The 22,012-nt window shown below is 55.7% G+C and overlaps 1 protein-coding gene across 3 annotated transcripts; it reads left to right on the top strand.

Moving 5' to 3' along the window:
• The first annotated feature begins 578 nt into the window (after window positions 1–578).
• PPFIA3 (PTPRF interacting protein alpha 3) lies at window positions 579–21,996 on the top strand. 3 transcript variants are annotated; one of them, XM_060289020.1, is made up of 30 exons: window positions 579–770; window positions 5,639–5,893; window positions 6,150–6,251; window positions 6,625–6,789; window positions 7,150–7,224; window positions 7,698–7,772; window positions 8,088–8,309; window positions 9,332–9,478; window positions 9,568–9,702; window positions 10,109–10,192; window positions 10,315–10,446; window positions 10,893–10,955; window positions 11,116–11,195; window positions 11,485–11,629; window positions 12,184–12,371; window positions 13,400–13,622; window positions 14,421–14,584; window positions 14,706–14,833; window positions 15,535–15,628; window positions 15,966–16,047; window positions 16,757–16,957; window positions 17,614–17,676; window positions 17,850–17,876; window positions 18,950–19,125; window positions 19,544–19,641; window positions 19,865–20,040; window positions 20,128–20,196; window positions 20,421–20,592; window positions 21,001–21,072; window positions 21,157–21,995. In XM_060289020.1, the coding sequence occupies exons 2-29, from the start codon at window positions 5,654–5,656 to the stop codon at window positions 21,057–21,059; spliced, it is 3,585 nt and encodes a 1,194-aa protein (XP_060145003.1). In that variant the 5' UTR covers window positions 579–770; window positions 5,639–5,653; the 3' UTR covers window positions 21,060–21,072; window positions 21,157–21,995. The 3 variants fall into 3 exon arrangements, with proteins under 3 accessions (XP_060145003.1, XP_030729460.1, XP_060145004.1); XM_030873600.2 differs by having other exon boundaries at window positions 21,001–21,996; XM_060289021.1 differs by having other exon boundaries at window positions 579–774; window positions 21,001–21,996.
• The last annotated feature ends 16 nt before the right edge of the window (window positions 21,997–22,012 follow it).

Genomic DNA, 22,012 nt, shown 5'->3' with positions numbered 1-22,012 from the left:
CTAGCCGACTCGGCATTCACCCCACCTTCCAACCCGAGCGCGTGTCTCCGGGAACTGCCCCCGCCTTAAAATCCATTCTTTACTCCCACTCTCCTGTCCCGTGCGGCGCGAGGGCCGGCGCGCGCCACCGCCGGAATCCGGGGTCGCGACTCGCGTTCCACGCCGCGCGCCACTCGCTCCAGGTGACATCATCCCCCTGCCGGGCTCCGCCTCCCGCCCCAGCCGCCGCACGCCGCTTGCCTATTGGCAGTCTCACCTTGAGCCCCGCCTCCCGCTCTCCGCCCGTGAGACCCCTCCCAGGCAGTTCGGAGGTGGGGTTTAGCCGCCGGCCGGCGCAGACACCGCCTCCCATTGGCCACGCGGCCCCGTCTGTCAGTCTTCTGTTAAAGGGGCCACGACCGCCCCGGAGCTGGTTTGCGGGGGGGGCGGGAGGAGGGAGGAGGAATTTTTTGGCGGGGGAAGGTGGGATTTGGGGGGCGCTGGTGAGCACCCCTGGATCTGGCGGCTGCGGCCTCGCGGGGGGAGGCTGAACGGTGAAAGGGGCAGGGGGCTATTTTAGGGGGTAGAGGGCTGTGAGACCGTCAAGGGGAGGGGGGGGTCCCCAGCGCCCAAGCCGGAGCAAGAGACGCGGAGCCCGCGCGAGCGGCGGAGACAGGGCTCCGGAGCCACAGATCCGGGCCCCGGCCGCCGCCAGGGGCCCCGCCCGGTCCCCCCACCCCACCCCACGTCCCTCCTGCAGCCCAGCTCCGCCCGCAGCCTCCGCGGACCAGGTAGGTAAGAGCCCAGCCCGGCCCGCCTGGCAGCGCCCATCCCGGGGACCCGTCGCCGAGCTTCCCCCGCCTCCCTGAGATCCTGGATTCCCTTCTTCATCCCCTGGGACCTCAGAGCCCAGATTTCACAGCCCGACCCCAGAGACTCAGGCGTGCCCCTCCCGGCTCTCAGAGTCCCCAACCGAACCCTGGAATCCCAGGCGTACTGCCGCCTTGCGCCTCCTCCGGGGCCCAGGAGCCTGGATTTCCCAGGTCAGCCCCAGGAAGCCCCTCTGGACCTAGATCCTCCTCCTCGGCCCAGTCCTGGGAGCTCCAGACACCGGCCGCAGCTGTGTCAGACTCCCCCAGCTAGGGCCGGCCGCCCCCCCCCGTCGCGTCCGCATAGTCCCCCATTCGCGTACCCAGACTGCCCATCTCTGGTCCGCCGGCTTGAACAGCCGGCCGAGTCCCTCAGTCCCGGCCGGCTCGGCGGCCGCCCTGGACACAGGCCCGCTCTGGAGCTGTCCATGGTCACCGTTCTCGGCAGCCTCGCGTCCCCCATCTCCTGCTGCTGCCGCCGGGGAGGCGGCGCCGGCGGCGCGGGGATCTCCCCCGTCGCGCCTTTGACCTGGGGATACCCAGGCCCTCCCCGACCTGGGCGCCCGGGCCTCAGGGTTCCACTGGCCAGGCTCTCAGCTCCACCCTCAACAACCCAGGTTTCGGAGACCCCAGCTTCTACTTGAGGAGTCAGGGCTTCTGAATGTTCCTGCCTGGTGCACCTTAGGGATCTTGGCATCTGGGGACCCAGATCCCACCGGGCTCTGGGAGCCCTGTCAGTCCTCACTTCTTCTGGCTAAAGGCCCCAGCTGGTAGCCCTCACCCCCTCAGGATCTAGGAATCCAGATTTCCAGCTTTTGCTCCCTTCAGAGACAGTTCAACAGCCCCTATGCCCCTCAGACAAATATACCCATCCACCTGGCACCCCAGCATCTGCCCCCTTAGGGATTCAGGCGCCATGACTCTCTTCCTTTCAGGGACTCAAAATGCAATTCTTAATGCAATTCTCTGGCTTCTACCCACGCTGCCCCCTGGAGACCTAGATGCCCTGTCCCTGATCCTGCCTCCCCTCAGGGACCCAGGAGTTCAGACCCCACCTTCTATTCTGCCCACCAAAGCCATCTACCCCGGCCCTCCATCCAACAGGGACTCAGGCTCCAAACTTCCATCTCCTGGCTTTGGCCTCCACAGCGATTCAGGAGTCCAGTTCCCCAGCTCTGCCACCCACCACCCCAAGTGTCTAGCCACTCAGCTGTTACTCTTTTGAACCCAAGTCCCTACAGCCTCACAATTGCCCATCAAATTGACATCTCTGGTGGCCTTGAAAAACTCCTGCTTCATCTCCGTATCATCTCAGGTTCTGGGCTCCCTGGGGTTTCCAACATTCTCCCCTGAGACCCAGCTTTTTGAGATGTTTCCAGCACTCCATCACGATTCTTTCATATCATGATGTCACATCCTTCGAGTACACTCTCAGACTGGTGAGCCAAACATACATCCCTTCCTCCAGACGTGTTCTATGGCCTAGGTTCATTCTGTGATCTAGAATTGTCTTCCGCATTTCCACCTGAACATGCGCCCTGGCAATGCTTCGTGTTCAAGATTCTTCCTAAATTCTAGAACACTCCCAGTCAACATCTTTGTTCCTTTTTCACCCAAGGTACTGTTCTGAAGTCTAGGCTAGATGCTAAATTCGAGGCATGACTTTCCCCAGGTAAATTCAAATATCTAGCTAATGCTCCCAAGCCAAATTCTGATCTCACCCTCCCCTTCGACAAGTTCCTTTTTTTTTTTCTTTGCTGCACCATGCTGCTTGCTGGATCCCCGATCTGGGATTGAACCCAGGCCCTCAGCAGTGAAAACGCAGAGTCCTAATCACTGGACCACCAGAGAATTACTGACATGTTCCAATTTTTAAGAAGCCAGTCCTTGCTTATTTTCTTCTAAAATTTCATTTTGGGTGTGTTCTAGGTTCTAGCCACATCCTTGGCATTGCTCTAGATTCCATTCTCTTCCCAGGGGAATTCTAAGTGCTAGAATATGTGTGTTCCGGGCTTCCCTGGTGGCGCAGTGGTTGAGAGTCCGCCTGTCAATGCAGGGGACACGGGTTCGTGCCCCGGTCTGGGAGGATCCCACGTGCCGCGGAGCGGCTGGGACCGTGAGCCATGGCCATTGAGCCTGTGCGTCCAGAGCCTGTGCTCCACAACGGGAGAGGCCACAACAGTGAGAGGCCCGCGTACCGCCAAAAAAAAAAAAAAAAGAGAATATGTGTGTTGCATTTATGTGCTCTAGCCTTTCTCCAAACTGTGCTATCCATTCTAGAATGCACTTCCTATTTTATTTAATTATATTTAAATTTTTTATTTATTTATTTTGGCTGCACTGTGTGGCATGCAGGATCTTAGCTCCGTGACCAGGGATAGAACCCACATCCCCTGCAGTGGAAGCGCCAAGTCTTAACCACTGGACTGCCAGGGAAGTCCCTGCACTTCCCTATTTTAGATTCCATCCAATTCTACAGTCTTAAATCTCGAGGATTCCCACTGAAGTGTTGTACATTGCATCTTCCTTCCTCAGGTTCTATGTTCTCGGCTCATCCATTCCCACCTTCTCTGTCCATCTTTTCCCTGGTGTGACCTTGGCTTAGAACTTGTCCCCTGGTGGATTGGGGGCTTCCTCCATCTGCCACTTCAACATTCTAAACATGCTCTAGGCTCTCTCCTCTTTTGGAGTCTTCAGCCTAGAAATGTCCTCATTTCTAGAACACACCACCCCCATCCCCACCCCCTTTGCCAGCTCAGTCCTTATGCCAGGAAATTCTCAATTGCCAAAATGCATCTTTCTGCATCTTCCCCCAGGCGATTCTAAGTTCCAGGCAAACTCCTTGCTATTTTCTAGGTTTTCCTTTGCCTCCAGGGCGTGCTCTGAATTCTAGAGCATATATTCTGCCTTCTGAGTTCTAACATTATCTAGATGCATGAAAAAACCAAGCATGCGATCTCTGCTTTATTCTGTAAAGATAAAATATACCTTTATGCCTTCATCCCTGGTAGGTTCTGAGTTCTAGATTATGTCTAGATTATGTCTCCTGACTTAGGTTTGTTATGTACTGCATTAGGTCTGTTCTTAGATATCATTACCCTCCCCTCTGTGTTTGGGGTTCTGGGGTGACCCAGACACTCTTTTAAGTTATTGGATTGCTCTTGGCTTGTTCAAAGTTCCAGACCTGGGCTCTAGAATATGCCCTTCTATCTGGCCCCATGTGTGGATCCTACCCCAAGCACATTGTAAATGTGGAAGTGTATGGCCTTTCTGCACTCTGTACTGTGTCTTCTTGCACGTGGCCTTCTAGATTCTACACCCAGCCTAGCTGAATTTTGTTTCCTTCTCAGGGAATTTGAAGTTCTAGAACAGCCTCCCTAAAACATCCCTAATTGCATCTCATGAGTAGATTCTGGGTTTTAGATACCATGTTGGGTTTTGGTCTAAGTCTGGCCTGCCCTCTTATAAACATTTTCTTGAATCTGACCTCTGAGTGTTGGGATTCAGGTGTCTAGATTCCCAGATGCACCTCTTCAAAGACCCAAGGTTACAGGCACCCAGCTGCCTCCTCGCCCAGGTCCCAGGTCCCTCAGTCCCCTCCTGTCCTCCCAGGAGTCCAAGGCCCCAGTCCCAGGCTTAAGACATAGTCCGAATATTGGGTGGAGCTGGAAATTATCCACTCTGAGAACCGGTTATGCCTCTGCCTGAAGGGAGAGAAAGAAAGGAGAGAAGGAGTCAAAGTCCCTCCTGCTTTCGGCTCAGCTAGATGGACCCGTCTGACCTGATGTGTGTGGAGGGAGTGGCTCAGGAGACCTCCCTTCATCTCCACCCGCGGCTAATGGACCTGGACCCCTGGGTCCTGGGGGCCTTGACTTCTGAGTTCTGAGGGGGCAGAAGTCTGAAGGCTGAGATTTCTGGGTCTAGGGTTGTTGGTTGAAAGCCCAGACTCTTGTGTCCTGGGAGGAAGGGGATGTGGTCTCTGATTCCTGGGACTGGGGAGGAGAAGGCTGGAGGCTCAGACTCCTCAGTCTGGGGGAAGGGAGGGATGGGGACCTAGATTCCTGTGACCTGAGAGAAGAGGTAGCTGGATCTTAGACTCCTGTGTAGTGGGAGATGGCTAGCATTGTCCCCACCATTTTTGTTTTTCCCGACTGGAGTGGGTCTTTAGATTCTCCTGGAGCTAGATATCTAAATATCTGGGAAGTTGAAGGAGGCAGGAGTTGGGCTGAATAGCAGGTGAGGACCATCCCTGTGACATTATACAGGTGACTACGTACCAGTGACCTAATTCTGTGACCCCAGTTTTGTGGCCTCCTGAAGACATGGTCTCCTTCGCCTGGGCCTGAGTTTTCTAGCTCATGCAGTAGGTTGAAGGGGATTCTCAGCAGGGCCAGAATAGACAGTGATAGGCTGGGCCTGAGTCGCTTGAAGGGGCGGGGCTTGGACCGAAGGGGAGGGGCCTGCAAACTTTCCACATTCACTCAGGCAATGGGGCACCCGGCTTCGGTTTCTCTGACTCGGCTGAGCCTAGATTTGCTGCCAGTGTCTGATGGAGTCTGACCTGTTTCTCCAAATGCTCTCACCCAGGTAGCCAGGCCTGGTTTCCTGGGAGCAATGGGTTTCCGTTTATCTTGTGCCATGATTGGAATGGATGGGCCTCAGTTTCTTCTGTGCAGTGCTTGGGTTGTCCTGCCTCAGTTTTCACTATGTAGTATCCCAGTGACCGTGCCTCAGTTTCGCTGCCTGTGCTTTAACGAAGCCCCTCTCGGTTCCCTGCCCCCTCCCCGTAGGCCAGCACCGCCGCCATGATGTGCGAGGTGATGCCCACCATCAGCGAGGATGGCCGGCGGGGTTCGGCGCTGGGCCCGGACGAGGCGGGCGGCGAACTGGAGCGCCTCATGGTCACGATGCTCACGGAGCGCGAGCGCCTGCTCGAGACGCTGCGCGAGGCGCAGGACGGACTGGCTACGGCGCAGTTGCGGCTGCGCGAGCTGGGCCACGAAAAGGACTCGCTGCAGCGCCAGCTCAGCATCGCGCTGCCCCAGGTCTGGGCGGGGCCGGGGCGGGGCCTGAGGGAGGCGGGGCCTGGACTCGCGGAGGCACAGGGAGGGCGGTCCGGAAGGGGCGGAACTTGGCACTTGGAAGGGGAGTGGCTTACCGGTGATGGGCGGGGCCTGAGCCGCTTGAAGGGGCGGGACTTGGCAGAGATGGGTGGGGCCTCCAAACCTCCCAGTCCTAAGGAATGAGGGAGATGGGGAAAGGGATTGATCTGATTGTCCGATCGTGCCCACACCTGGATAGGAATTTGCGGCTCTGACGAAGGAACTGAATTTGTGTCGGGAGCAGCTACTGGAACGGGAGGAAGAAATTGCGGAGCTGAAGGCAGAGCGGAACAATACTCGGGTGAGGGGTCTTGGGGCGGGAACTAAGTGCGGTGGTCGGGGCCTTGGGTGTTGCAGCCTGACCCATTTTTTTCCCTCTATTTCGCCTTCCTTTCTTCTCCCTGCTCCTACAATTTGGTGGGTCTCCTCTGGTCCCCTCCTTCCTTCACGTTCCCTCCCCTATCTCCATAATTGTTCTCGTTTCCTGTACCACTCCTTCCTTGACCTGCCCCCCACCTCTGTTATCCCTCTCTTTTCCTGACCTGTCTCTCTCCATACCACTTTGCTTGGCTCCACCTCTTCCATGCGTCCGCCCCACCTGTCTGAATCCTCTTCCTTCACTCTGCCTCTCTTCCCTTCACACTTTTCCTTGGTCCTGTGCCCTATCTCTGTAGCTTCTCCTAGAACACCTGGAGTGCCTGGTGTCCAGGCACGAGAGGTCACTGCGTATGACTGTGGTAAAGCGCCAGGCCCAGTCCCCGGGAGGGGTCTCTTCTGAGGTGGAGGTACTCAAGGCTCTAAAATCCCTCTTCGAGCACCACAAGGCCCTGGATGAGAAGGTATGAGAATTGGAAGAGCCTGGTTGTAGAACAGAAACTCGTGGTTGGCTGGGGCTGTGTTGAACGGCAGAAATTCTGGCCGTGATTGGTTGGGGATGGCCCATGTGGGAAGAATGTTGACTGTAATTGACTGAGACAGGCTATGCAGACTGGGACCTGAGTGGCTGATAATAGAAAAATGTAATAGGTTGGGGGATACCAGCGGGTGAGGCTGCCTTGGTAGCTAGTTGGGGATGCACACATACTATAAATAGAGGAATGCTAATGTCACCCTATCAGGTCCATCCCAAAGGTGTTCTGCATCAACTGTCCTCCATCAGGTCTGATCTCCATCTCACACTGTCTTGCCCCCATCCCCAGGTCCGGGAGCGGCTGCGAATGGCGCTGGAGCGGGTGGCAGTGCTAGAGGAAGAGTTGGAGCTGAGCAATCAGGAGGTGGGGGCGTGACCAAGAAGGAGGAGGGACTAATGAACTACCAATGGGGTGGAACTGATTGGGTGGGTCCTAGAATCTGTTGGGAGCAGGACTAGGGCAGAAGACCAATGGAGTAGGACTATGGAGAAAACCAGTGAGGTTCCTAAGGAGGAACTCATTGGGCAGGACTAAGGGGAGTACTGACCTGTGACAGTGAGACTAAGGTGAGAACCAGGGCTGGGGCTAAGGGAAAGAACTGACAATGGTGGAAATGCCTGGGTGGGGAAAGTCAGGACACCTCCACAAGGAGGCTAAGGTTAAGAATAAGGGTGGACTTCTTCTCTGGTGGGGGGCTAAGGAGACATAAAATGACGGCACAGGGTCTAAGGGTAGACTGTGGGATAAGGGTGGCCCCAGCAGGACCAGTGCCAGTGGGAAGTAGAAACAGGTTTTCTAGGACCTCCTGTGCCCTGATCTCCCTTTCCCATTGCCAGACTCTGAGCCTTCGAGAACAGCTGTCTAGGCGCCGGTCAGGGCTAGAGGAGCCCGGCAAGGATGGGGATGGGCAGGTAAGAGGTGGAAGCCTTTCCTTCCGCTTGCTCTTCATTGGTCCTCCTCACTGTGATCCCACTCAGCCCCCTGACTTTGTGATGGTCCTTTTAATGTTTGGTACGATTCTCACTGACCCTAGGACATCTGAACGCCTCAGACTCTTACTGACCTTTGACCTCTGATTCAAGTCAGCTGGCTAACTTTTGTGACCTCCATGGCCCTTACTGATCTTTGATCCCCCCTCACCCCCATCAGTTTTCTCCTTGCATTCTCGATCTCTGTGTTCCCCACTCTGAGTTCTGTCCCTTCCTCCCTCACTGTCCCCATTCCAGACTCTTGCCAATGGCCTGGGTCCTGGCGGGGATTCGAACCGGCGCACGGCAGAGCTGGAGGAGGCCCTGGAGCGGCAGCGGGCAGAGGTGTGCCAGCTGCGGGAGCGCCTGGCGGTGTTGTGCCGCCAGATGAGCCAGCTGGAGGAGGAGCTGGGCACTGCCCACCGCGAGCTGGGTAAGGCCGAGGAAGCTAACGCCAAGCTCCAGCGCGACCTCAAGGAGGTGAGGCCGGAGCCCCTGGTGGGCTGCCCTCTGTCCCTTCCCTCCCCGCAACCCTGCCTGTCCCCCTTTGCCCATAGTCACAGAACTCACGAATCTGGATTCAGTCCACAAGCTGTGTGGACTCTTCTCCTCTCTGAGTCTCAATTTCCTCACCTAATGGTATTTATGATCCTTGTTAGAGAGTTGGCACATGGCACATACTTGGTAGTCACCCAGTATCTGGTTGTAGTTATTATTGTTATCATTGGGAAATTCTCTTGCACCTCTTAACTGAACTCCTTTGTCTGCATTTCACCCCATCCTGGCTGAGGTTCCTTGACCTTAACTCCCCTGCTGCGGGGACTGCTGTGAAATGTAGGGCGTGGATTCTTGAAAGCATTGAATGAGAAAGAAGAGAGAGCACTTTAGTTTTCATCATCCACTGGGGCTTTTACCTCGGATTTCAATTGTGGATGGCCCCAGGGCTTATTGGGAAGTGTGGTCCCACCACACCGGCTCCCAGGCAGGAGTCCTTCCCCCGTGAGACCCTGGAGCACCTTCTCTGGTTTTCTAAGCATGCGCGACCCTGGGGGCTCTTGGGAGATGCTGCCTCCCAGGTGGAAGGGACCTTTGTTTCCTATGAGACCCTAGGGCACTTGCTCTGTGATTCTAAACCTGAGCTGTGCCAGAAGTTGCTGAAAAATCTAAGGCCTGGATTTTTGAGGCTAGTGGGCTAAGAAAAGTGGAGACATTCCATCTCATGGATCTTAGGTCATCCATATGAGGAGGGTCTAAGCCAGTACTGCCCCAGAAGTTTATGGGAGGGGCTGTACCACCATTTTAACTATCAGGTGGCAGGGGATCTAATGTTGGCTATGCCTGGGAGCTCTCGGCAGGTGTGGTTCCACCATTCTGACACCCGGAGGGCAGGGGACTTCATTTCCCAGGATACCTTGGAGTGCCTGAACTGGGGTTCTAAGCCTAGGCTACCCCCACGGCCTTCTGGGAGCTGTAGTCCACGCGGCCTTCTGTCGCCTCTGCAGGCGCTGGCGCAGCGGGAGGATATGGAAGAGCGGATCACAACGCTAGAGAAGCGCTACCTGAGTGCCCAGCGAGAGGCCACGTCTCTGCACGACGCCAACGACAAGTTGGAAAACGAGCTGGCCAGCAAGGAGTCGCTGTACCGGCAGGTGGGAGCACGGCCGAGGAGGGGCGGTGGGGGCGAGGCCGTGGCTAGTTTGACCTAGCTCCTCCCTTCCCCCCCGTCTGTGTCCCCCAGAGTGAAGAGAAGAGCCGTCAGCTGGCCGAGTGGCTGGACGACGCTAAGCAGAAGCTGCAGCAGACGCTGCAGAAGGCGGAGACCTTGCCGGAGATAGAGGCACAGCTGGCCCAGCGAGTGGCGGCGCTCAACAAGGTGAAGGGAGGCCTGGGGCGGCGCCTTGAGTCTCTGGGGCAAAGGGGCGGGGCTTGGAGGAGGCAGGGCCTGAGTCTGGAGGGATAGGAGACCCACAGCCCGAATTCTGCTGGAAAGGGTAGGGCCTGGGGTCCAGGGAAGGGACGTGACTTGGGATGGTTGAAGGGCCTGGAGGTTTGGTGCGGGCTGGTGCTCTCTAGTTTGGACTGAACAGATGGGGAGAACATGAGAAGGGGACAGGGCTGGAGACTAGAGGAGAGGGCAAGGCTTGAATCACAAGGGCAGGGTCTGGAGTCCTGTGGGGGAGGAGCCTGGGGCCTGGAAGCCAGCCTTGGAGGAGGTGGGGCCTGGAGGCTGACTGCATCCTAGTGGGACAAAGTCAGATGCCATGGGTTCCATCCTCTAGGCTGAGGAACGTCATGGGAATTTTGAGGAGCGGCTTCGGCAGCTGGAGGCCCAGTTGGAGGAGAAGAACCAGGAGCTGCAGCGGGTGAGGAGGCTTTGAGGCTTGGGGGATACGCCTGGGTGAGGGGGCTGTGCCGGGGGTCGGGAGCTCGGAGCAGGAACAGCGCTCAGGGCTTGAGTGCCTCTGCTCTCTTCTCCTCTGGGCAGGCCCGGCAGCGGGAGAAGATGAACGATGACCACAATAAGCGGCTGTCCGAGACAGTGGACAAGCTGCTGAGTGAGTCCAACGAACGGCTGCAGCTGCACCTCAAGGAGCGCATGGGGGCGCTGGAGGAGAAGGTGGGCCCCAACCTAGGATTCCAATAAGCTGGAATCTTGGGGCCCCAGACCTTTCCCCAAACAGTTATCTGAGATCTCCCCCAATGGGGGCATCCTGAATTTGAAATTGATAGACTGCTCGATTGCTGGGACCACCACACTTTCACCTAGTTTAAACACCCTAGAGCTGAATTCTGGGCACCCACGGCCTGAATTCTTGGCTTTTGCCCAAGCCTCTAACCCTATGGACCCTCAAACTCTGAATCCGTGGAAATTTCACAGGACGCTGCATTTTGGGCTCCCAGGGACTCTCTGCCTTAGCAGCATCTTCGGCTCCACAACCCTCTCCCCATGCAGCTCACCATTCAAGCCCACCTCATTCCCCCTGGGGTCCCCTCAGGCCTGTCTCTGTTCACTGGAGGCTGCTTCCTGATTCCGCCCCCTCACTGCACCCCTGCCCCCCACAGAACTCACTAAGCGAGGAGATCGCCAACATGAAGAAGCTTCAGGATGAGCTGCTGCTCAACAAGGTAGGGAGGGGGCCGGGGGCGGGGGGTGGGCCTTGGGTGAGAGCCAGAGAAATGGAGCAGGCATTGCTGGGGCTGGAATCAGCCTGGCTGGGAGGGGCTGATACTCAGTGGTGGGGAGGGGGCAGATTCTGACCTGACATCTCCAAACTCCTCCCCCCAGGAGCAGCTCTTGGCGGAGATGGAGCGGATGCAGATGGAGATTGACCAGCTGCGGGGGAGGCCACCATCCTCCTACTCCAGGTGACAGTCATCTTCCTGTCCCACCTCTGCCCATGGAGCCCCCTTGGCCAAGCACATCCCTTCTGATACGAGGTCTCCCCCCCCCACTCCCTGTCCTCCTGAGATTTCCGCTGGTCCCTTTTATTTTTGACCCCTGACTTCATGACCTCTGACCGCAGACCCTTTTTCCTGACCTTTGACTTCAGATCCCTCTCCCAATCCTATGACCCCAAGCCCTTCCCCATGACCACTCACCTCTGTTTCCTTTTCCTGACCCCTTGGTCTCTGACTGCCCTCTCTATGCCCACAGATCTCTCCCTGGCAGTGCCCTGGAGCTCCGTTATTCCCAGGCACCCACATTACCTTCTGGCGCCCACCTGGATCCCTATGGGGCTGGCAGTGGCCGGGCAAGCAAGAGGGGTCGCTGGTCAGGGGTCAAAGATGAGCCCTCTAAGGTCAGCAGCCACTTCTGGGGCCTGGACTGAGCAGGGCTCGGGAGGGCAGCAGTAGGAGGTGGAGCCCAACATGCAGGGCTCTGGGCGGGGACTGAGTTGAGAAGCAAGGTCTCCTGGACTCACACTGTCTCCTCTTCTTCTTCCGTCATCCCCACTTGCCCCGATGGCTCTTCACGTGGATGTCCTGCTGCCTGGTGAGAACTTTAGAGGAACGATGGGGTGGGAAGAGGGGTAGGTTTGGGGGGATGGTATGCAGGGTGTAGAATCCTTGAATGGATGGGGCCAAGTGAAGAAAGGAAGTGGGCTGGGTCAAAGAAAACAGTGGAATCAGGGGAGAGGGCAGAGTCATGGGTGGTCAAGAAGAAGGACCCACCAAGAGAGAAAGCTGGGCTGGGAAAAGTGTGGGGGGCTGGGTCACATGGTGAGGGCGGTCAGTGTCAGGGGACATGGGCAGGGTTATAGAGGGTGGGCAAGGTCAGGATAGGTGAGGAAAGACCTAGCACCTACCTCGGCCCTTGTCCACCTGGCATCTCTCTGTCTCCACACAGAGATAGGAGTGGGAGCGGTCTACCCCTGCAGGGTCCATGCCACCTCCATTCCCTGGGGAGCTGGATGGCTCAGATGAAGAGGAGGCGGAGGGGATGTTTGGAGCTGAGTTGCTATCTCCCAGTGGGCAGGCTGATGTACAGACACTGGCCATCATGCTTCAGGAGCAGCTGGAAGCCATCAACAAAGAGATCAAGTGAGCACTGGCCCAGTTCTTCCCCACCCTGCCTAAGCTTAGCCCAAGGCCTCTCTGGCTCTGGAGACTGATTTGCACACCTAAGCCCAACTCCTTTCCTAAACATCCTCAAGGAATTCTGCCAGTCCAACACACTATCCAGGAATCCCTGAGGAAATACCAGGAAGTCTCCTATGTGCTATATATGAATTACACACGCCCCGGCCGGTACTCACAATTTCCCAATATATCCAAGACTGCATCCCCAAATGCCAAAATTCACAATCCAATCCGTCCAGAATCCTCCATTACATCATGGCTTTCATGGCTTCACGCAACAATTACCCAGTGACTCCCAGTACCCTGCGAATCTCAACACAACACAAGGTCCCCCAGTCCAAAACACCTTGAGAACCTCAACTCTAGATAACAAGAATTTCTACCTAATATAACAACAATCCTCAATTTATTAAGAATCCCCCATCACATAAAGTCTACCCTGATTCCTCAGAAATTGCCCTATTTAACAATTCTCTAATAAAACTAAAACACTTTCCATGGGCCCCAGCAAATGTATCAACATGACCATCATCTTCCACTCAAACTTTCTGTGATTTGAGACAGTGACTCTCACCAAATGTCTCTATGACCTTCCCAGATCCTAGGTTGACCTCAGAGTCCCTGATCTCACTCTGCTCTTATTATGAGCTTGCTCTTGCTGTCCTCCTTGGAACTTGACCTCTTGCCCATAGTAATCCATTTATGCTTTTCCATAACCACTTGTTTATTATCAGCATAGTCCTGATGCAGATCCTGATCATCCTGTCATCCCTAATCTCTCCAGTACCTCCTGAGCCTATCATGATATCTTGACTCCCCTTGAACCTGTGAGGCCATCAGGGATCCACCAAGACCCTCTAACTTCATTGTCCCTTCCTCAGGATTATTTTTGCTCCGCCAAGCCTTCCTGGCCCATTGGGAGTTGGGGAACTCCCTCTCCTATTGTCTGCCTGAGTCCTCTCACCCCATCTCCCCCTTTTCCTCCTCAGGTTAATACAAGAGGAGAAGGAGACAACAGAACAGAGGGCAGAAGAGCTGGAGAGCCGGGTGTCTGGCTCGGGCCTGGACTCACTGGGCCGCTACCGCAGTAGCTGCTCACTGCCCCCCTCCCTCACCACCTCTACCCTTGCCAGCCCCTCCCCTCCCAGCTCTGGCCACTCAACACCCCGTCTGGCACCCCCTAGCCCTGCCCGTGAGGGCACCGACAAAGCTGTGAGTATTCTTAAGTCTCCTCAGCTTGGTGGTGGTGGTGGGAGGTCATAAACAGGGCTCGCTAACAAAAAGCAACAATGACCAACACACCAGTGATTTTCAAAAGCAACCTTAGCTTTCCCTAAAAGTTCCAACTCAAAGGGCAAATGGGAGGCTGAGCCACTGGGTTCCTGAACCCTAACTTGTACTTTAGTCAGATGTGATCTACTTTTACCTGTTTTACACATTAAGTTTCTGCATAGGATTTTTATTTTTTTACTTTTATTTTTTAATTTTTTTTGGCCATGCCATGCAGCTTGAGGGATTTTAGTTCCCCCACCAGGGATCGAACCCTGGGCCCTGTCAGTGAGAGCACCAAGTCCTAACTACTGGATGGCCAGGGAATTCCCATTGCATAGGATTTTTAGAAAAATGTCTCTGTGACCAAATATACATTTGAGAACTACCATTAGATCCTCAGAATTGACCTTTGAGGGAGGCACAATATCTGTATGCCCTATTTTATTGCCTTAAACTCAGATTTCCTACTTTCAGAACCTGTAACTCATTAGCTTTCCTTGAGGCTGAGCAGATCCCACTCCTGACACCAGAAGCTAAGACAGTATAAATATGGGCTTATCAAGCTCCAGGGGGACTGCAGTTATTGCCTTTATATTTCTGCAGCTCACCCGCACATAATCTAGGCTATCTTTAGAAGTGGTTCCCCAAATCAGGGGTATCCCAGACACCTCGTAGACATCCCAACTAATGAGCCCCCAACATGACCCCTCCGATTCAATATAGCATCTCTGTCTCCAGAATCATGCCCCCAAGGAGGAAGCTGGGGCTCCACGAATGGAGGGACCAGCAATCCCAGGAGACACCCCACCTCCCACTCCTCGTTCTGCCCGCCTTGAGAGAATGACCCAGGCCTTGGCACTGCAGGCAGGATCCCTGGAAGATGGAGGGCCCTCACGGGGAAGGTCAGTAAGAATAAGGGATGGGACAGGGAGGGACTTGCTTGGGAGGAGGCGATGGGAGTGGACAAAGACTTGGGATGAGAGGAGGCATCCCAGATGGGATCTATCTCTCCTGCTTACCCAGTGAGGGCACCCCAGATTCCCTGCACAAAGCTCCCAAGAAGAAGAGCATCAAGTCATCCATAGGCCGTCTCTTTGGCAAGAAGGAGAAGGGGCGAATGGGACCACCAGGTCGGGACAGCTCTTCTCTGGGTGAGTCCCCTGATTCCCTCTCTCCCTTCCTTTCTTCCTTCCTTCTTCTTCTTTACATATTCATTTGACATACAATCCTGTCTTCATTCATTTGGTAATTCATTTATAACGCTGGAACCTTGGCAGAGGTAGAGGGGAGGAGAAGGGACAAGGAAAGGGCACTCTGAGGCCTGCCTGAGTGACTGGTGGGCAAATGAATTTGTTATGTTATTTACCTATTTTTTAAATAGAGAAAGAGGGAGGAGCATCCTAAAAGCAGGGCATCTGATGGGCTGGAGCCTGCTTGTCTGGTTTGTGAAATCCAAGTTAGTTAAATTTTCAGGAATTTTATGAGCTGCTTTGACATCACATTGGTCGCTTGAAATTGGTGGGATTATTTACACCATGGAAATTGGCATATGCTACAAATCAGGAAATACCTTCTCCTTCCCCAGGGAGCCAGTTGTTAAATATTTACCAGCACACCACTGCCAGCTTACCAAGGCCAGCCCAGTGAATCCAGCCCTATTTTGGGGATTTCTCCAATTCCTTGCCTAGGAGGTGACATTGGTCCCTGTCTGGTTTTATCACTCCCTCTGTGTGGCCGCATTTACTAATCCCTCTGGGCCTCTGCTTTCCTGGCATCCTTCTCAACCCCCCAGCATCAAAGATTCTGCCTCCCCTTTGAGACTCTCCAAATTTTGGCCCCTCCCTGCCTCCAGCTGGAACACCCTCAGACGAGACATTGGCCACTGACCCTCTGGGGCTAGCCAAGCTGACAGGCCCAGGAGACAAGGACCGAAGGAACAAGAGGAAGTAAGTGTGGGTGTGTGCTGTGGAGGTGGGGAGGGTTGGTCATAAGTGAGAAGAAAATTCTGGGAGGGGGTGTCCAAGATCCTGAACTTGCTTGCCTGGGAACTTGGGAACCCCTAGAGTTTTTCTTTTCTTTTTTTTCCCCTTTTCTCTTGATTAGTGTGGATCTGTTGTGGGGAGGGAAGGTGGATTACAAAGATTCACATGTATTTTTTTTAGCCTTCTGCCATGTTTTTTACATTCATAAAAATTGCTTTGGTGGGGGGATGCGGTTGGTGAAGGGGGCCATGCAAGAGGGCTAGGTGTCTCTGTCCCTGCGATCTCCTGCCCTTCTCCCCAGGCATGAACTTCTGGAAGAGGCCTGCCGTCAGGGCCTGCCTTTTGCTGCCTGGGATGGGCCCACTGTGGTCTCCTGGCTAGAGGTACTGGGGCCCAGAAACGTCCTGACTCTTTATCCCCAACTGGTCTGAGAACCCCACCCTTAGGGCTGGCTGGGTCCACCTAGTACCATCCTCCTAACTCAGAGGTGGCGGTAGAGAGGAGTTGGTGGTGGGGGGGAGGCCCTGGTAGGGGTCAGGCTTCTTGTAGACCTTCCTGTTGCTCTTTTTCCTTCTCCCCTCACCCCTGTCCTTCTGGCCATGCCCACCTTGGTCCTGTTGTCTCTCTCTATCTCTTTGTGTCTTCCTATGTCTCTCTCTCTGTGTGTGTCTCTATTTCCCTGCCTCTCTCCCCATCTCTGTGTTTTTGTCATTCCCCGTATTTCTTCCCATGTCTCTCTATGTCTTTTGCTCCTTTCTTTCCCCATCTCTGCCTCTCATCTCTGTGTGTCTCTCCTCGTCTCTGTCTCTCCCCATCTCTCTCTTTCCCCTCTGACTCTGGTATTACCCTTCTATGGCTCTCCTCCATTGTTTTCCTGTGTCTCCCTCTGACCCTCGCATCTCTTTGCCTTGCCCTCCTCTCACTGCTTTCTCATGTCTTTCTGTTTCTCGCCCATTTGCCTTTCCCCATCTCTCTGTCTCCCTCTCTCCCTTTCTTTCTGTCCCTCTCCCATTTCTCCCGTTTCTCCTCCCGTATGTCTCTGTCTCTCTGTCTCATTTTTTCCCCATTTCTCCCTTCCTCCCTCTGGTCCAGCTGTGGGTAGGCATGCCTGCGTGGTATGTGGCCGCCTGCCGGGCCAATGTCAAGAGTGGTGCCATCATGGCCAACTTGTCAGACACGGAGATCCAGCGCGAGATCGGCATCAGCAACCCACTGCACCGGCTCAAGCTGCGCCTCGCTATCCAGGAGATGGTCTCACTCACCTCACCCTCTGCTCCTGCCTCCTCCCGCACTGTGAGTGTCCAGGGGCCAATCCCAGCCCTTGCTGTCTCAGGGCCCCGCCTACTGTCCTCAGAGTAGCCAATCCTGGGCCCGCTCACTCCAGCTCTGTCTGATACACCCTGCTCCCCACAGTTTCTCACCTGGATTATCTTTTTTTTTTGGATTATCTCTTGAGAGTGGGGCTCCCTTCAGGTCCCACTGCCTCCCCTCAGGCTGTTTTACGCACTGCAGCCAGAGGGATCCCATCCCGGAGAAAAAGCCAAATTCATATGGTTCTCTACAGGGCCATTGATGAGGGGCCCCTACCCACCCCTCCCTTTTCTACTCTGCTTCTTGGCCCTTGCTGCTCCCTTTCCTAGGAGCACCCCTCCCTCTTTTTCCCCCAAGGCTGGCTCCTGCTCATCCTTGAAGTCTCAGCTCAAATGTCACCACCTCCAAGAGGCCTCCCTAACTCAACAGCTAAACTAGTACCGGCCCCATCACCCCAACACATGAACACCTATTTTTTTCCCCATAGCACATACTGACTTCTAAAATTTTATCATTTTGTTCCATACAGAAAATTATGTGTTCCCATGCCTAATTCGGCTCCTCCAGGAGCACGACCCCCTTCCCCTCCCCTGTTCAGAAGCCCTCTCTCAACCTCTGTAACACCCCTCGCCCCTCAGTCCACAGGAAACGTGTGGATGACACATGAAGAGATGGAGTCTCTTACCGCGACGACCAAGCCTGTGAGTGCCCCCTGCCGGTGGCCTTGGGTGGCACTAAATTTCCTTCGGGAGGAGCGGCGGAGTTGGGGGGCAGATGAATCTGTAGCTGTCTGTCCGTCTGTTCGTCCCTCCCGCCCTCCTCCGCCTGCCCCTTAACCCACCCCTTCTCTCCCCTCTTCCCACTAACTGGTCAGGAGACCAAGGAGATCAGCTGGGAGCAGGTAGGGGGCGCGGGGTGGGCAGTGGGCGCATGAACAGGCTGTGCACGCTGCATGGACGCCCCTCCTTCTCCGAGCCCCGCCCCTCCCCTCGCCGGAGCATTCCATCCTCACCGTGGGAGGGGGGCGCTGCGCGGAGCTCTGCTCTTGTCTGTGGCTTGGTGGGGGTCGGCGTAGAAGCCCGGCTATTCCACTGTTAGTGGTGCACGGATCATTCCATTATGCTGGGTTGCGGGGGCTCCAGGGGCAGTTTCATTGATCTAACTAGAGGGAGGTGCTGAGCAGCTCTTTTACCTAGAAAAGAGGGAAGTGGGATTGTTCCACTGTACTGGGGTGAAAAGGGAAAGCATTTGGGGCGGGGGGCGGCAGGTCAGGGTGAGAAGTTGGGGAGAAGGAGCTACATTTTGTTCTCAAGAGGGGAGCGGGATGACCTCACCTGAGACAGAGGAGCTATGCTGGGTCTTTGTTTCCCAGCAAGGGGGAAGGTATGGATTATTTCCTTATGCTAAGAGGAGTGAAGGATTTGGGGTTGATCCAGAATATTGTCCTGGGCCAGATATAGCTAGACTAGTATTTTGGGGACAGTGCAAGAGTGGTGGATAGATCCACTATCATTTGTTGGGGAGAGAGCTACATTGGAAAATCCGTTGTGCTGACTTGGGGGAGTAGTGATGTTGGACTGATCCATTGTTTTGAGTTGGGACAACTTTAGACTAGAGCTTCTTAAACTTTAATGTACAGTTCAGATAATCTGAGAATCTTGTGAGAATGCAAATTTTGATTCAGTAGCCTAGGGTCTGAGATTCTGCAATTCCAGCAAGTTCACAAGTGATGATAATGCTGTGGGTCCAAGGACCACACTTTGAGTAGACAAGGGTCTATGCTGTCATAATGAAGGAAAGGGAGACAATTTTGGATTGTCCATTGTCCTGAGCAGAGATTGGCCATTGTCCTGCTATAGGATGGAGAAAGAACCACCTCGGATCTGGGGGAGGGGGGTTGGACTGTACCCTTGCATACATACATGGGATGGGGTCAGAGGGCCTGACTCCTCCCCCACCTGCCCATGGCCCCAGATCCTGGCATATGGCGACATGAACCATGAATGGGTGGGGAACGACTGGCTGCCCAGCCTGGGGCTGCCCCAGTACCGCAGCTACTTCATGGAGTCGCTGGTGGATGCCCGAATGTTAGATCATCTTAACAAGAAGGAGCTCCGGGGCCAACTCAAGATGGTGGACAGCTTCCACAGGTGGGGGTCGCCTGGCCCATGGGGGCAGTCCAAGGGGGTAAGCCCCACTTCTAGAGAGTCTTTGGCAAATAGGACCAGTGATGGGGAATTCCTTGGACTCTCTTTGGTCCTCTAGCCCTGATTGTCAGGCAATCAAGACTCCTGTGCCCCTTCCACCCATAAGAAGGCCTACTAGGAAAAGCCCAAGTCCTGAGACAGCTTAGCTAGTTGACCCCATACCCCTTACAGGTGGGCTAATAGGAACTGCTTTTTGAAAATATGGCAACTCCTGGGAAGGTCAGCAGTCAGTAGAACAGATCCAATGGAGCAATTCCCCAACCTCTGCCAGAAGACCACAGACAATGGGGAGAGCCCAATAGGAGTAGCAGTCATTGGGGTATGAGGGCTCATCTGTAACTCCACTATCTCTGCTACTCAGGGTGAGTCTGCATTACGGGATCATGTGCCTGAAACGACTCAACTATGACCGGAAGGACTTGGAGCGGAGGCGGGAAGAGAGTCAGACCCAGATCCGAGGTGAGTAGAAAAGGGTAAACGTCCAGCTGGGAGCCAAGTTGGAGGGGTTTGGAGCAGTGCTGCAGGAGGCATAAATAGGGGAGGGAAGGGAGGCCAGGGAAGAGAGGGGGTGGAGCCAGCATAGGGGCGTGGCCAGGAAGAGGAAGTGGGGATGGAGATATGGGATAAATTGGAAGGGCCTGGCCCCAAGAGGGGAGCAGCTGAGGGTCCCTTCTGTCCCCAGACGTGATGGTGTGGTCCAATGAGCGGGTCATGGGTTGGGTGTCCGGGCTGGGACTGAAGGAATTCGCCACGAACCTCACGGAGAGCGGGGTGCACGGGGCGCTGCTCGCCCTGGACGAGACCTTCGACTACTCTGACCTGGCCTTGCTCCTGCAGATCCCCACACAGAATGCACAGGTGAGCTGCCGCTAGGCCCTGGGCATACTGGGCATCCCCACCTCACAGATTGCACGCTGAAACCCCTCTCCCACCTCTCCTCCCCAGGCCCGGCAGCTCTTGGAGAAGGAATTCAGCAACCTCATCTCCTTGGGCACAGACAGGCGGCTGGATGAGGTGGGCGCAGCAGCAGCACAGGAGACTCCACTCCCAGCTGCACCTCTAGGCTGGGAGCTGAAGGGGTGGGGCTTGACTTTGCCAGCGAGTCGTGGTTGGAGGAGGTGCCAGAAAAGGGGCGGGGTTAAAGGAGGGAAGGACCCGGAGAGGGGTGGGGTCAAATGAAGGGGCGGAGTCGGAACGCGGCCCTAGTCCCTCACCGGCTGCCGGGCCCCTATACCTAGGACAGTGCCAAGTCCTTCAGCCGCTCCCCATCCTGGCGGAAGATGTTCCGAGAGAAGGACCTCCGAGGCGTAACGCCTGACTCAGCTGAGATGTTGCCACCCAACTTTCGTTCGGCCGCAGCAGGGGCCCTGGGCTCGCCGGGGCTCCCTCTCCGCAAGCTGCAGCCGGAAGGTGGGCGGATCCCAAACGCGACAGCCTCTCCTCCCCTCCCTTTCCTCGGGGGTAGGAACCTCCCTCTTCAGGTTCTGAAATGGCCTAGTCCTTTCTCCCCCAACCATGACAAATGGACCGCTCCTATAAGCCAACCTCCTCAACCCCACCACACCCCCTTTCCAGGGTGGGAAATGAACTCGTCCAGTGTCACCTGGGATACTTTGAAGGAATCCAAGGCTATGGGAAAGGGGGAGAAACCGGCTTGGAGCTAGGCGGTCGTTGTCATCTCGGAAAGGGAAATCCAAGGGAGGACGCTTGGGGTTGAGGATCGGAGAAATACTGAGGGAGGAAGTGGGCGTGTGTGTGTGTGTGTGTGTGTGTGCGCGCGCGCTTTCCAGGCTGAACCGCTGCTCACTCTCCCTCCAGGCCAGACTTCTGGGAGTTCCCGGGCAGACGGCGTTTCTGTCCGGACCTATTCCTGCTAGTGTACGCCTCCAGGTGAGGACTGTACTGGGCGCTCTTGGGGTTCTGGGCGGCACAATGGATCTTCACAGCTGCACGCACTGCCTGGCGTCAATGCAGGTGACCTTACTCGGACGGAAGAACCTTTCAGAGGCTGGGCTGTTTCCCCTCCTGCCCAGAGTATGGTCTCGCCGGGGAGAGCTTGCTGGGGAGCTCACGCCACGGACTGGACCATCTGTACAGACAAGCGGGGAATGCCGGTCCCTGCCTCACAAATGGACTGGGCCTGGACCAAACCACATGCACTGGACTGAGAGGGGGGAAGAAGAAGGCAGGAAGAAATCCCGCCCCAAACTTCCACCTCTCTTTCCAATACTTTGTAATTTATTGATCAGTTTCCGATGGGAGATGGGTGCCCTTTCCCCGCGGGAAGGGGGCGGGGCTTCCCTCCCGGGCCGCATGCGGGGAGAGGCTGCCCCCTCCCCTTTCTTCCCAGTCGCGGGGCCCAAGTCGTCCTTCTTCGTCCGAAAGGAGGGGAGGGAGGACTCGCTGCTAAAAGCCTCGCCCTTTGTGCCACTCAGCCCTGCCCCGCGGCGTCCGGTCGCCGCTGCCTGGGGTCAGCCGCGGGCGGGGCTCCCTCTCTCTCCCCAGTGTCTCGTGTCCCCGAGGCCCCTCCGCCCCCCGTGCTGTGGCCGTGTCCGTGCCCCGGGGGGGGGTAGGGGGTGCAGAACTGCGCTCCCCGTTCCGCTCCAGCTCCGGGGTTTGCATGGGAGAATCCTCTTTCCACGATGCCCCTGGGCGACGTGGCGTGGGGAGAGGAAAGACGGTGGGGAAGCCCTCGCCCCCGACTCTTGGTCGGCCTCCCTGCCCCAGGCGTCACTCAGTGATCACGGGTAAAGAGAACTGTTTCAAAAAGCTCCCGTGTTGACTGATTTATTTATCAGGACCTAGCAACCAACCACTTCGAGGAGTCCAG

Source organism: Globicephala melas, chromosome 19, assembly GCF_963455315.2.
Source record: "Globicephala melas chromosome 19, mGloMel1.2, whole genome shotgun sequence".
Lineage (NCBI taxonomy): Eukaryota > Metazoa > Chordata > Mammalia > Artiodactyla > Delphinidae > Globicephala > Globicephala melas.
This window is presented reverse-complemented; position numbering and strand designations above follow the sequence as displayed.

Coding starts and splice junctions, on each gene's coding strand:
- PPFIA3 (XM_030873600.2), top strand. CDS start 5,654: ATGATGTGCGAGGTGATGCCCACCATCAGCGAGGATGGCCGGCGGGGT. Junction 16,048..16,756: donor CTGTGGTCTCCTGGCTAGAG/GTACTGGGGCCC, acceptor CCTCTGGTCCAG/CTGTGGGTAGGCATGCCTGC. Junction 16,958..17,613: donor CTCCTGCCTCCTCCCGCACT/GTGAGTGTCCAG, acceptor CTCGCCCCTCAG/TCCACAGGAAACGTGTGGAT.